Raw genomic sequence first — 16,210 nt, 5'->3', positions numbered from 1 at the left:
AGACAGACACTACCTCAGAGTAGAAGGCTGGAAAACAATTTTCCAAGCAAATGGTCTGAAGAAACAATTTGGAGTAGCCATTCTAATATCGAATAAAATTGACTTCCAACCCAAAGTTATCAGAAAAAGACAAGGAGTGGCACTTCATACTCATCAAAGGTAAAATCTACCAAGAAGAACATTCAATTCTAAATATTATGCTCCAAATGCAAGGGCATCCACATTCATTAAAGAAACTATAGTAAACCTCACACACACATTGCACAGCACATAGTAATAGTGGGAGACTTCAACGCCCCACTCTCAACAATGGACAGATCCTGAAAACAGAAACTAAAATGAGACACATGGACACTAACAGAATCTTTGAAACAAATGTATTTAACAGATATTTACAGAACATTTTATCCTAAAATAAAAGGATATACCTTCTTCTCAGCAACTCATGGTACCTCCTCCAAAAATGACCATATAATCGGTCACAAAACAGGCCTTAACAGATACAAAAATGTTAAAATTATCCCTTGCATCTTATCGGATCACCATGGATTAAGGCTGATCTTCAATAACAACATAAATAATAGAAAGCCAACATTCATGTGGAAACTGAACAACAATCTACTACTCAATGATACCTTGGTCAAGGAAGAAGTAAAGAAAGAAAGTAAAGACTTTTTAGAGTTTAATAAAAATGAAGCCACATCATACCCACACTTATGGGACACAATGAAAGCATTTCTAAGAGGAAAACTCATACCTCTGAGTGCCTGCAAAAAGAAACTAGAAAGAGCATGCACTAGCAGTCTGACAGCACACCTAGAAGCTCTAGAATGAAAGGAAGCAAATTCACCCAAGAGGAGTAAACTGGAGAAAATAATCAAACTTAGGACTGAAATCAACCAAGTGGAAACAAAAAGGGCTATTCAAAGAATCAACCATACCAGGAGCTGGTTCTTTGAGAAAATCAACAAGATAGATAAACCCTTAGCCAGACTAACTAGAGGGCACAGGGACAGTGTCCTAACTAACAAAATCAGAAATAAAAGGAGATATAAAACCAGAACCTGAGCAAATCCAAAACATCATCAGATTCTACTACAAAAGTCTGTACTTAACAAAACTGGAAAACATAGATGAAGTGAACAATTTCCTAGACAGATACCAGGTACCAAAGTAAAATCAGGATCAGATTAATGATCTTTACAGTCCCATTTCCCCTAAGGAAATAGAAGCAGTCATCAATAGTCTCCCAATCAAAAAAAGCCCAGAACCAGATGGGTTTAGTGCAGAGTTCTATCAGACCTTCAAAGAAGACCTAATTCCAACTCTCCTCAAACTATTCCACAAAATAAGAAAAGAAGGTTCTCTACTCAATTCATTCTATGAAGCCACAATTACTCTGATACGTAATCCACACAAAGATCCAACAAAGAGAACTTTAGATCAATTTCCCTTAAGAATATTGATGCAAAAATACTCAATAAAATCCTCACAAACCGCATCCAAGAACACATCAAAACAATCATTCATCATGATCAAGTCGACTTATCCCAGGGATGCAGTGATGGTTTAATATATGAAAATCCATCAACAAAATCCACTATATAAACAAAGAAAAAAAACCACATGATCATCTCATTAGATGCTGAGAAAGCATTGGCCAAAATCCAATACCCCTTCATGATAAAAGTCTTGGAAAGTTCAGGAATTCAAGACCCATACATAAATATAATACAAGCAATCTACAGAAAACCAGTAGCCAACATCAAAATAAATGGAGAAGCTGGAAGCAATTCCACTAAAATCAGGGACTAGACAAGGCTGCCCACTTTCTCCCTACCTATTCAATATAGAACTTGAATTCCTAGCCAGAGCAATTAAACACCAAAAGGATATCAAGAGGATACAAATTAGAAAGAAAGAAGTCAAAATAACACTATTTGCAGATGATATGATAGTATATATAAATGACCCCAAAAATTCCACCAGAAAACTCCTAAACCTGATAAAAGGCTTCAGTGAGTGTAGTAGCTGGATATAAAATTAACTAAAACAAATCAGTGGCCTTTCTTTACACAAAGGATAAACAGGATGAGAAAGAAATTAGGGAAACAACACCCCTCACAATAGTCACAAATAATATAAAATTCCTTGTCGTGACTCTAACTAAGCAAGTGTAAGATCTGTATGACAAGCACTTCCTGTCTCTGAAGAAAGAAATTGAGGAAGATCTCAGAAGGTGGCAAGATCTCCCATGCTCATGTATTGGCAGGATTAATATAGTAAAAGTGGCTATCCTGCTGAAAGCAATGTAAAGATTTAATGCAATCCCCATCAATATTCTAACTCAATTCTTCACTGAGTTAGAAAGGGCAATTTGCAATTCATCTGGAATAACAAAAAACCTAGAATAGCAAAAACTATTCTCAACATTAAAGGAACCTCTGGGGGAATCACCATGCCTGACCTACAGAGCAATTGTGATAAAAACTGCATGGTACTGGTACAGTGACAGACAGGTACATCAATGGAATAGAATTGAAGACCCATAAATGAACACACACACCTATGGTTAATTGATCTTTGACAAGGGAGCTAAAACCATTCAGTGGGAAAAAGACAGGATTTTCAACAAATGGTGCTGGCATAAGTGGCGGTTATCATGTAGAATAATTGGAATGGGCAACAGATACTGTCAATAAGACAAAAAGGACACCAACAGATTAGGAAAGGATTTTTACCAATCCTAAATTTGACAGGGGACTAATATCAAATATATACAAAGAGCTCAAGAAGCTGAGCTGCAGAAATTCAAATAACCCCATTAAAAATAGGGTACAGAGCTAAACAAAGAGTTCTTAACTGAGGAATACAGTAGGGCTGAGAAGCACTTGAAAAAATATTCAACATCCTTAATCATCAGGGAAATGCAAATCAAAACAACCCTGAGATTCCACCTCACACCAGTCAGAATGGCTAGGATCAAAAATTCAGGTATCAGCAGATGCTGGCAAGGATGTGGAGAAAGAGGAACACTCCTCCATTGCTGGTGGGATTGCAAGCTGGTACAACCACTCTGCAAATCATTTTGGCAATTCCTCAAAAAATTGGATGTAGTACTACCAGAAGATCCAGCAATACCTCTCCTGGGCGTATACCCAGAAGATTTTCCAACTGGTTATAAGGACACATGTTCCCCTATGTTCATAGCAGCCCTTTTTATAATAGCTAGAAACTGGAAAGAACCCATATGTCCTTCAACAGAGGATTGGATACAGAATGTGTCGTATATTTACACAATAAATTTATGAAATTCTTAGGCAAATGATGTATCTGGAGTATATCATCCTGAGTGAGGTAACCCAATCACAAAAGAAGTCACTTGATATGCACTCACTGATAAGTGGATATTAGTCCAGAAGCCTAGAATACCCAAGATACTATGTCCAAAACACAAGAAAACCAAGAAGAAGGAAGACTAAGGAGTTGATACTTCATTCCTCCCTAGAATAGGGAATAAAATACCCATGGAAGGATTTGTATAGACAAAGTTTGCAGCTAAGACAAAAGGATGGACCATCCAGAGACTGCCTCACCCTGTGGTCCATCACATAATAAGTCACCAAACGCAGGCACTATTGCATATGCCAGCAAGGTTTTGCTGAAGGGACCCTGATATAGCTATCTCCTGTGAGGCTATGCCAGTGCCTGGCAAATACAGAAGTGGATGCTCACAGTCATCTATAGGTTGGAACACAGGGCCCCCAATGGAGGAGCTAGAGAAAGTACCCAAGGAGCTGAAGGGATCTGCAACCCTATAGGTGGAACAACAATATGAACTAACCAGTACCCCCAGAGCTCGTGTCTCTAGCAACATACGTAGCAGAAGATGGCCTAGTCGGCCATCATTGGGAAAAGAGGCCCCTTGGTCTTGCAAATTTTCTATACCCCAGTACAGGGGATTGTCAGGGCCAAAAAGTGGGAGTCGGTGAGTAGGGGAACAGGGTGTGGGGAGGGTATAGGGAACTTTTGGGATAGCATTTGAAATGTAAATAAAAAAATCTAATAATAATAATAATAATAGCTACAGGGCGGCTGCCAGTTCTTAAATCTTTGGAAAGGCTTAGTGTTTTGGACCTTTGTGGAATCCCCTGAAGCCAAATAGGCCAAGGGAACGTTCCCATTGGACAAGCACTTCTCTTTTCTATCATAGGCAACTCACCATCATATAAAAGGCCAGGGAAATATGTGCCTACTAAAACACAGAGGGATAAAGATAGCCAAAAACAAGCCTTCTTATTTTGGGAGGAAGTCCTTCAGATAGTGCCATGCATAGCCAATGACAATATTTATAGCCCAGACTCATGGATCAGAGTAGCTTCTCTTATCAAAAACAAAGTATCTGAGAAGGTAAAACACCCTCTTGTGAATTTTTGCCAATCTTATCCGCAATTAGGCAGTGCATAGGGCTATCTAAAATAGGACAAACTGATAGCAACACAGCTGCTGAGTGCCCTCAGTCAGATGAACCCAAAGGTCAAGGTCCTAAAAACCACTCCATTTCAGATCTCACAGCCCTTACCCAATTAATCAAGAGAGATAAAATCCATCTATCCACCCCTACCTCTCTATGCTTCAGAGGAAAAACTAATTAAACCGCCTGCTCCTCTGGCCCCTCCCTCTCCCTCTCAAAGGCAAAGCTTCATTAAAAAGACAAAGGAGATACCATCTTCCACCTCCCCCAGAGAGAGGCACCTCTCCTCCCCTTTCTTCAAGCTGTAAAAGTGAAATACCTTCAAAACTCACATATGAAGCCCTTAGTCTCTTACCCCCAACCATCTATTACCCAACAACTTTGCAATATTCGAGATTCTCTTGCAAAAACTAACCCCAACTCCCATGCTACTCAGGAGTCAGATACAAAACTAAAATCCCAAACTGTTCAGGCATTCCCAGTTAATATCAACCCCAGCCGAAATAAACCCCTTAATTGGTACCCACTCCAAGCCTCAGACTTAAAAGAACTCATGCAGGCAGTGAAGGACCACACACCCTGGACAAAATCTCTCCTACAGAGTCATATTGCCAACCTAAATACCCCCCAAGATTGGAGAGATATTTGTCGTTCTCCCCTTCCTGGACCAATGTTTTTGGAATGGGAAGCCTTATTTCGAGATGAATGCAAGTCAGGCAAAACCAGAGCAGAGGAGATACCCCATGGGGCTTTGCCAAACTCTTTGGCCAGGAAGACTTTTCTACTGGAGGACAGCAGGCAACTCAGTCAGCAGGGTACTATGAGCAGGTCCTCCCCTGTGCAACCCAACACAGAGTAGGCTCACTCCACTCTCAGGGTCACAAGACCTTGCCTCCTCCCTGCTCTCTCTCCAACAAAAGCCCAGAGAACCCCTATCTGATTTTATTCTCAGAACCAAAATGAGCCTAGAAAGAAAAATTCCCAACCTCACAGCCAGAGACCTCCTTCTTAAAACCATCATATGGGAAGGCATGACCTCTGAATCCAGACTTGCTTGCCTGGGTCTCCAGGAGGAGCATCACGATAGGTGGATTGTGGCAATCAGAGATCTAGGAACCGTATCACATCTGGTTACATCCGTGGCTCAGGCAGCAGTAAAAACAGAAGGAATCTGCTTCAAATGTGGAGAGGCAGGACATTGGAAGAATGAATGCTCACAAAACTCCCCCCCCTCACCACCACCACACACACAGAGCAGATTCTATTCGCACTAGGACAATCTGCCCCCGCTGCAGAAAAGGTTACCACTGAAGGAAACACCGTAACGCTGTATATGATAAGGATGGTAAGGGGCTGGAACCTTTAAACTCCAGAAGGGGCAGGCCTCAGCCCGGACAGTAAGAGGGACAACTACTACTCCCATAGAAGCCTTATGGGTATCCAGCATCTCAGAAGGCTCCCATCCAAAATTAACCATTAAGATAGAAAATAAACCATTCAAGTGCCTTACTGATACTGGAGCAGACAGAACAATTTTAAGACAGCAAGAGATCCTATGTGATTGGCAACTGATCCCTGGGCCCCAGCTCATAGGCATAAGGGGGTACCTCTCATGCATTCATCACTAAACAGGCTTACAAATGGGAAGACCCGGATGAGGCTATGGGCCTTATACATCCCCTGGTAGTTCAACTAATCACCATTCTTCTAGGGAGAGATATTTTATAAGCCTTAGAGGTGGTTCTTACTACCCAACCTGAAAGAGACCATATTACAATAGAAGATATTATCCATAAAGATAATACTGAAGGAGACCCTAAAAACTCTCCTCCAAATCACCCCCAATTCTAGGGGCCACTGTCAGATTTAGTACTCCCTGCCATCTGGGTCCCACAGTGGCCTCTATCAAGGGAGAAGCTCAGAGCCCTCACACAGCTGGTAGAAGAACAGCAGTTGCTATAAAAAAGAGCTCAGGGGGATGGAGATTATTACAAGATCTGAGGGCAATTAACAAAACCATGTGAGTCTGGGGCTCCCCACAAAGAGGGCTACCCCACATCTCAGACATTCCTGCTAATGTTCGCCTATTAGCAAAAGACATAAAAGACTGCTTCTTTTCCATCCCCCTCCACCCCCGAGACTGTGAACACTTTGCATTCTCAGTACCCTCCATTAACAACTCTGGCCCAGCCTCACGATATGAATGGACTGTTCTCCCACAGGGAATGGCTGACAGTCCAACCATTTGTCAGGTGGCTGTAGCCACTGCATTAAAACCCTATTTAGACAAAGGACTCAGTATCTATCATTACATGGATGATATTTTAGTTTGGGGAGACTCTTTTACCTCCCCCTCTGAACTTAAGGACCAGCTAATACCCTCCCTATATGCCCTAGGATTCAAAATAGCCCCTCACAAAATCCGACTTATTCTGCCCATTGCATTTTTAGGACCAGAGATATCCCATAGTTCAATATGTCCCCACAAACCCACCCTTCCCTTCCCTCAAAAATTAACTCTTGCCTCCCTCCAGAGCTTTCTGGGTAACCTTAATTGGCTTTGGCCCTGGCTGCCCCTTCCTACAAGCACCCTTCAATCCCTCTTTAACATCGTGAAAGGAGACAAAAGTCCATTTTCCCTGAGATCACTGTCCCCAGAGGCAGTCCAAGCTTTAAATTCTGTCAATGCAGCCCTAAAAGATATGGCTCTTGCTAGGTATGACCCAACAAAACCTATACAGCTCCTCATCTTTAACTCTTCCCCTATATTGTGGGGGCCCTTTAGCAACCTCGGGGGGGCTGGAATGGCTCCACATCCCGATGGGTGGCACACAGGAATTTTAAATGAGGTAGATGCACTCACCAGCATGATTAAAAATGGCAGGAATAGAGCCCTGTAAACCCTAGGGAAAGAACCTGACATTCTTGTCATCTCCTTCTCCCTCTCTGATATTCAGTGGCTAATCAAAAATTACTATTGCTTTGCTATCAGCTTAATAGGAGTCCCAGGACAAATAACAACCATTATCTTGATGAGAAATGGGCCTCTGCTCTCCCTCTATTTGCCCCCCAAACTATTCTTAAAAGAGCCCATAGCAGCAGCCCCCTCAATATTTACTGGTGGGGAAAGAGGGGAGCTTTAGCAGTAATATACTACTTCCCTGAGGATGAACCCCCTATCCTCCAATTCAAAGAGCTACGCAGTCACTCCCCGCAATATAAAGAATTATATGCCATCTATCTAGCTCTAAAAGAAGTCAAGGACCCCCTTAACCTCTTTCCAGACAGTGTACATGCTGTTCATTTGCTCCCCTGGTTGTCAAGATCCTTCATCAAACTAGATGCCAACCCACTTTCCCCTCTGCTCATACAGGTCTCCACCCTCCTACAGGAAAGAGACTCCCGTATCTATATCCAGCATGTCCGATCTAATAGTCCCCTGCTAGATCCTATATCTGAGGGAAATACACTAGCTGACCAAACTCCTCGACAGGGACACTCATGACCTCCACTGAACAAGCAGATCAATTTCATTCACACACACACACAAATATAAAGGGGCTTCAGGCCCACTTTCCCCACATCCCTCTTGATCAACTCCAGAGGATAATAAAGACATGCTCCTCTTGTGCATTCTACATTACCACCCCAGCTTTACAGATGATGGGCACCAACCCCCGAGGCCTTAAGTCCAATGCCTTATGGCAAATTGATGTCAACCATATTCGCCAATTCGGTAGACAGAAATATGTTTTTGTCACCATAGACACATACTCGCATTTTATATGGACTACAGACCAAACAGGTGAAAACTCAAAAAGATTGATTCATCATATGCTCTCCACCTTTGCTATCATGGGCATTCCTCAACAGATAAAAGCTGATAATGGCCCGGCCTTCACTAGTTTTCAATTTAAAACCTTCTGCACACACTGGGAAATTGCCCATCATATGGGACCCTCAGGTACAAGGAATAATAGAAAGAACACATCAAACCTTAATAGCCCAACTCCTAAAACAAAAGGCAACCACCTATCCCCCAATGTACAATTAATGATGGCTCTGACTACCCTACACATATTTAACATCTACAAAAACTCCAAACATCCACCTATCTCCCTCCATTGGCATACACCAAAATTAGCCCCCCTCCCATTCTAGTATGATGGTGAGATCCTTTGGATGGAATTTGGAAGGGACCGGACCCCCTCCTTACAACTGCGAGGTTTTGCTTGCATATTTCCACAGGACCAGCCTAAGCCTAGCTGGGTTCCTGCCAGAAATGTTCTACATCACCCCACCGACCAAGAAGATGGCCCGCCTCTCACTGGCAGACCAAGGACAGAAGAGGGGGAGGAGGAAGCAGAGGAAATACCATACCCAGAAGGATAAAAAATCTCCTGGAAGGACATCCATGACCTGGTGACTGCTGCCCAGGCCATGTGCCCTCCACAAGCCCCCCTCTCCTCTATTCTCTTGGCTGTTTTTGCCATTCTTCATGTTAACTCTACTGCTGCCCAGCCTCTCCTTAGCCTTCCCAACACCTATCATTGGAGATTCTATGCTATGGAAACCTACAATGGATGCAACAAAGTTATAGGGACCCAGGACTGTCCAATAGAAGGATGTTGAGCCGGGATTGAGATCCCCCTACACCCAGATTCCATCTCCACTACACCCAGCCCTTTTCTCTGCTTTCCTTACCGAAACACAGGTGAATGTCTCCAGGAGGTCTCCACATATGGAGGTTGGAGATACTGGAGCTGCAGAATGGAATCCACCAGTCATGGCGTCACAATGCTCACCAACCTTAAAACTCATTTTCAGCTTTCAACTGGCGATCCATGGGATGAACGTTGGTGGACCAGAGTTATGGGTAAACTTTACCTTAATGGCTATGTCAAATACCCAGTTGCTGACCTGCACATCTCCCATGAGCTTGTTCCTGACTCCAAATCAGTCTTTACTCATGCTAACATTATCCAACTGGAAAACCAGTCTCAGAAGGAGCTGCGAGCTAATCTTTCCTGGCTACAGTACATCCAATATGCAACTGACCTCCTTTCCTTAACAACCCACCCCAACTCCTCCCAATGCTTTTTCTGTGCTTCTTTCTCCCTACCATTTTTAGCAGCTGTTCCCCTTCATGACCTCCATGGAACCCTACCTATGAGGAAAGTACAGGACATTCCTCTCTTTGACCTACCCCCACCCCTTTGCCTTTTAGAACCCTTTTCAAAGCCCCATCTTACATGTGCCCATGACATCACCATCACAAAATCAGTATGTGTTAACTCTCCTGCCCTCCTCTGGTGCAAAGGCACTACAGGTGCCTGTATTAATCCTCCTTTTCAAGGCTCCTGCACTCCTGTGATAATTGTCCCCTAGGTTTATCTCTACAAACCTGAAGAACTCGCCTTGCAGATGAGAGAAAGCTGAAAGAAAAGAGAGATCTTCATCCCTCTATTCATTGGACTAGGTCTTTCTGTCTCTCTAGGTGCAACAGGAACTTCTGGAGCAGCCCTCATCCAAACCTCTGGCCAGTGATTTCCAAGACAAGTTTGACCAGGCAATGGCTTCCACTACAACAGTCTTGAGTCTCTTCAGTGCCAGATAACCTCCTTAGCAGGAGTTGCTCTCCAAAACCAGAGAGTCCTGGACTTACTGACCACTGAACAAGGAGGGACTTGCATTTTGCTGGGGGAGAAACATTGTTTTTATGTCAATGAATTTGGGCTGGTAGGACAAGATGTACAAATGCTGAAAAACTCAGGAGTAACCTCTGGACACTCTATACTCCCAACACCCTTACCCCTTGGTACTCTAACCCCTTGGTGTCATGAGTTCTTCCTCTTTGTGGCCCCACACTAGCCATTGGAACCTTGCTTCTCTTGGCACTCTGTCTCATTCAGTTTCTAAAGAAGCAGATGAATAACATTGCAAAAATCACTACCAATCAGGTCTTGGTTCAGTATCAAACTGTTCCTGAAATAGCAGTTATTCTGGTGACACTTCTCCCTTATAAAAAAAGAAAAGAAAAGGGGTACATGTGGGGCAACAGGCTACACACAGACAGCCTGGTTTCCAGTCGAGGTTAGATCTTGAAACCCGGGACCCAGTGGTTGTTACAACCCAAGGGCACACACAGTGTGGTAAATAAATGGGGAGACCATGGCAGGGTCTGTAGGCTGCTTCATCAGAGACCGTGTCAGGAAGCACCACTGCCTGGCAGGACAGTTACCTTAGAGTCTAGCATCTGTATGGCATCCATGTTCCCAGTAATGTCACAATCCTGGGGAACAAGTTTAAGTCCTAACAGCAGGACCGTTCCCCACAGGCCTAGCCAGGGACCTGTGTGGTGTACTCTGTGTACTCTCATGCAGTAGCAGTCAAAATGGTAGGTCCTGGTTCTTATTGGGAAACAGTGAATGATATTGGCCCAATAGATAGCTTATCAGGGTTCTAGCACACCAAAAACACTACCTTTTAAAAAATATCCATTATTCCATGTTCTAAATAGGTAAGGAACAGGGTGCTACCATATGTGTTGAATAAAAGCAGCACTTACCATTTGGTTTGCAGGCTTTTTAATTTTGTAGCTTCAATGACATGCACCATCAGATACCCAATACCTGAAGTCTTTTGAGAACGGGCTACAAAAGAGGAAGTGAGTTGTGTTACTCTGAGAATGTAGACAGCCACCACAGTGAAGAAGCAATGCTGTAGGTAGGGCTTCTGTCTATTCTCACACACTCTCTCCGATGCTAGAGACTGACCCCCCTCCCCACCCCTATGCTTCTTAACTACACTCTGCCATTGGCTATGCTTCCAGCTCCTGATGTGTATCTCACTAATCAACTAGAACTTAGTTAGCCCTGGATTAACTCCTATCACCTGCTAGTGCTCTGGCATAGTTCCTTGTCCAGGCTGTGTTGCCTACTAGGAATGCCTTTCTGGCATCCTTTGCCCATTAGTACCCAACTCATCCTTCAAGATCCAGGCTAGTCTCAGTCACTTCAGCCTCCTTTCCTCTGAGTACCACTAGCCTTGACTGAGAAACCCCACAACCTGACATTCTGCACCCTGTTTGCCTCTTCTGCCAAGGAGGAGGCACTGTGTTGAATGGACTGCTTTATCTAGGTGCAAATGCCTATGAATAGTTATATTAATTTAAAATGCATGCAGTTTGTCCAGTACTTCTTGCAAATAACATTTGCTGGTTACTTTGTGTTAGGCATGTGGTAGGTCTTTATACAGAGTGTATTTAATTCTATAATTGCTTTACAAGGTAGTTCCCATTTTACAGATGAGGAAAACTGGGTCTTAAGAAGGACCATGTGCTCTGCTCACAGGCTTTTTAAAGACAGGGTCTTGTTGTAGCCCAAGTTGTCGGCCTTGAACTTTGAATCCTCCTGTCTCAGGGACCCTTTCTGTTTTTTGTTTTGAGACAGAGACTGAGTACCCTGACTGGCCTGGATCTTGCTATATAGACCAAGTTAGCTTTGGACTTACAGAAGTCTGTCTGCCTCTGCCTCCAGTGTGGTGGGACTAAAGCTGTGTGCCACCACACCTAGGCCAGAGTTTTGTTTTGTTTTGTTTTGTTTTGTGTTTTGTTGAAAAAGCTATTTATTTTTTCCACATAATATTCCAAATACATGTTACAGATAAGGGTTAGTATGAGTCAGAGAACATTCCAGAGAAGGAAGTCATTTTGAACCCTGGAAAAATGCTAACCAAAAAAGCCAATGTTCATATATATGTGTTTATTTCACGGAAAGAGTTCACCATCCAAACTGCAAAGACAGAAGCAACTAACTTTCTTGCTATTATGAAAATAGACAGTCTCCTGAACTCTACCTGACTTTTTAAATAGCCTCCACTGGACAAAGAACAAGGGGGTCAGTCATCAGAATGAATTTGGCTTTAGATCAATCTAACTTTGACCCCAATCAACTGCAAAATCCAGGCAGAGGCTGGCTAGAAACGTGTGAGATCATAGCCTGTGACACTTTCTACAACTCAGCATAACCCAAACAGAAGTGAAGCATCCTCAGATCAGTGTCTTGGCCTATCCCACTGAGGGCTCCAAGCCTCGTGTCAGTCCCTGAAGGAGAAAGAGGAACTGGGTTCTGAGAAGGGGCCATCCTATGGCCTCTATGCAGCCCTTTATCTTGTCCCGAAACCTCTTGTCCTGAGATAACTAAGACGTTACCTAAGAGGTACAGTTTCTGTCATTGTCTAAGTGACATGACAGGAAAGTCATTTCATGAGCAGTATTTGGCTTTAAGCCAAAGGGATAGCCTTCGCCCTTCCCACAAGAGCCCCAACCTGTACCCATTTCCCCTTCCACCCTAGTAAAGATCTCCTATTTTAAAGCTCCCAACAACTAGTACAAGGTGCTAAGTCTCCAGGTGAGAGGGAGCTATATAACAATCAAACTCTCATACACATTCAACTTTATTTAAAGCCTGGAAAATGCTAAAAGTAGTAATTACACAGGAGGAAGTCGAAGAGCAAACAGGTGTGTCTCCTGCAGTAAATAAACACTAGTACATAGGCAGATACAGCTTTACTTGAGGTATGGAACAGGGAAAAATTTGCCCTGTTGACCTAAGTTGGTGGCCGACTTGCTCTTATTCCCAAATCTGGGTGTGCTCTTGGAGAGGTTGTACAGTCTCTGTGACAGGGAACTTGATAAAGGAGTCTTGACAAGCTGGAACTCAGGAGTGGTCACAGTCCCCAATAAGCTCAATTTAATGTCTGGTGTGTATGGTGTTGAGTTTCCATTGCCTTGCTGGCTGATGTTCTCTTGGTCCACCATCATGAACTGATTCCAGTATTCCAAGAGCAGAGAGAGCAGGCACTCCACCACCTTGAGCTGACGTTTAATGTCCTGGAACATTGTCACTGGATCTGGATTGGGCACAGTATGGGCAACTATTGTAGGGTCAAAGACTTTAGTTAGATTGGCAATATCCATCTTAGTGTTTGGATTCTGAGACACTCTCTGTAGGTGGATGATGAGGAAGGCTAGTGTGTCCCTGTTGGCCTGGGGCAGCTCACTGACAGCTTCAGCAAAGTGGACAGGACATATCCATGTCATCTGCAACCTCCTGAAGGACTTCCTTCGCAACATTAAAGAACCACTTCTGACCTTTTGGCTGAGCAGAGCTTTCATGGAGGCAGCAGAGATAACAGATGAAGACAACAGCACAGCTGCTATGTATCAGGCTGTCAGTAGGCCAGAGTTTTTAAACTGCAAGGTTAAAATGTAAACATCAGATAACAAAGTGTGAGCCACTCATCAAAATTTCAATTATATGTAAGCATTTTTTCTTGGTGAGCAGTTTTATTTCATGTTTAATCTATTGAGAAAGGTTCTTGAGATGTTCTAATGTAGACAGAGTGAGTCCTGTGGTCTGGGAATGTGCAGTCTTAACACCATTTTTCTTTTTTTAAATTTTTTTTGAGACAAGGTATTGTTAGGTATCTCAGGATGGCTGGCCACAACCTTGAGGGCTTCTTGCTTCAGCTTCAATGGTGTAGCCTGGTCTACAAGTAGTGGCCCACTCCCCAGTGCCCTCATATCTCTACCATGGAGAATTCCCTTGTTCCCTGAAGTCAGAGCCTGGCCTTACTAACTCGGTAGGCCCCAATATGCAGATCACAGGGCCTGGTACATAGCACATAACTGTGTCTGAAGGATTGTACCTATGGAGAATGCTGAACACATGGCGAGAAACTCAGGAAAAGCTTGATTTTCACTTTTGACAAATTAGGAGATGATTATGTTTTATGAAATGATACAATCATTGATTTTTCAATAGCAAGCTTTTAAAATAGTATTCAATTAGGAAAAGGCAATTTTTCACATACCTTCAGGAGCACAGAACAAAATAAGGGAACCCTGAATAAAAACACACAAAGAGCTTCGGCTTCAGCAGTGGAGCCTAAGTGGGAGCATATTTTAAGTAAAACTGTACAATATGTATATCTGGAAGAAATGTGTTTTAAAACAGACGGTACAGAAAAGAGATTTAATCATGAATGCCTGAGTATTCTGCTATGTGCTAGTAAAAAAAAGAGTGTTTCTTTTAATGTTCATGTGTATTGCTATATTAGACATATTAGACTGGATTATAACTGTTTTTATGAAGAAAACAATACTGTTTCCATCAATAGAGGTGATGTTCTAAATGCAAATGAAAGAACTTATTCACATGTTCTTTCCTTTCATCAGCTACAGTGTATTCCTTACTTTTACATATTTTCATATGCATATTTTAAATAAAAGTGTACAATGGGCTATAGCTGGAAGAAAAGTATTTTAAAACAGACACTACCGAATACAGAGTTAATCGTGAATGCCTGAGTGTTCTATTCTGTTACAGTTATATCAAGAGATGTGCTATTTAAAAAAAAAAACATGCAAATTAATTTCTTTGCTCTTCAGTTTCCTTATTTGTCACACAGTGACTAGAATATATTTTTAGAAAGTGTGAGGAAATGATACACTTTATAAAGCACTTAAGATTTCTCCCTACCAGGCATTGTCATAAATAAAGTCATAAATAAAGTGTGGGCTTTAGTTGTAGACTTTCTTATGCTGGCTCTACCACTTGTTGACTATATTTGCTACAGAGCAAATTATTTAACCTTTCTGTGGTTGTGTTACTTCATTGATAAAATGGGGTTCCTAACTACCACAAATATTGTTTTGAGATTCAATATTACATGTAAAATCCTTACCACATAATTAGCATCTGGCAAATGATAGCCATTTAAGAAGTCAAGCTAGGGAAAAGTATAATGTATTGACCTTATGAAATCCAAAACATCAATGAGATTTAAGTCAAAGTCTTTAGCTGTAGTTATCAATGACCCACAGAAATGATAAGTATAATAATTCTAAAATGAGAGCCAAACAGAGTCACACTATTTGTCAAAACTAGTGATTTCTTAAAAATGTTTTAAAATTCTGAAATTTTAGAGCTATATTGGAGGCCTGGGAGGGACAAGGGAAGGCAGCAGTAGAGGAGCTGTTTTAGGGGTGTATGTATAAGGGCTTTTATATTTTTTTGATGAGAAAGAACTCTTTTTTGTTGTTATGTTTTAAGACATCTGTGTATCTCTTGTGGTCCTGGAACTTGCTCTGTAGACCAAACTGGTCTTGAACTCAGAGAAGAGACTTTCCTACCTCTGCTTCATGAATGCTGGGACTAAAGGCATGTGTCACCACTGACTTCAAGAAAGCTGTTTTATTTATTTATTTATTTATTTATTTATTTATTTATTTATTATATATAAGTACACTGTAGCTGTCTTCAGATGCACCAGCAGAGGGCGTCAGATCTCATTACGGATGGTTGTGAGCCACCATATGGTTGCTGAGATTTGAACTCAGGACCTTCGGAAGATCAGTCGGTGCTCTTAACCACTGAACCATCTCTCCAGCCCCAAGAAAGAACTCTTAATATGAAAGTAAAAATTGATTAGATTATTCAGCAAATGATGGTGTCATGCCTTTGAAACGCAAGTGCTATGCCATTGAGCCATATCACAAGTCTCCATGCAAGTTTCTTAAATTTATATAAGCACACATATAAAAATATATTATAAATGTATAAAATAATAAATAAATATATATATAATGTTCACACATATATATGTGTACACACACATGAAGATGGTGTGGGGAAGAGAGACACTATGATTCAGATAGCCCCAGATGGCTTT

General features: G+C 42.1%; 1 protein-coding gene across 1 annotated transcript; it reads left to right on the top strand.

Moving 5' to 3' along the window:
- Positions 1 to 9,271: 9,271 nt before the first annotated feature.
- Positions 9,272 to 9,862, top strand: LOC147002602 (endogenous retrovirus group FC1 member 1 Env polyprotein-like). The gene has a single exon (XM_085843323.1). It carries the CDS (start codon positions 9,272 to 9,274, stop codon positions 9,860 to 9,862), a length of 591 nt encoding a protein of 196 aa, XP_085699449.1.
- The last annotated feature ends 6,348 nt before the right edge of the window (positions 9,863 to 16,210 follow it).

The sequence above is a fragment of the Mus caroli genome, unplaced genomic scaffold, assembly GCF_978045245.1.
Source record: "Mus caroli unplaced genomic scaffold, Mus_caroli_1 scaffold_9, whole genome shotgun sequence".
Lineage (NCBI taxonomy): Eukaryota > Metazoa > Chordata > Mammalia > Rodentia > Muridae > Mus > Mus caroli.
This window is presented reverse-complemented; position numbering and strand designations above follow the sequence as displayed.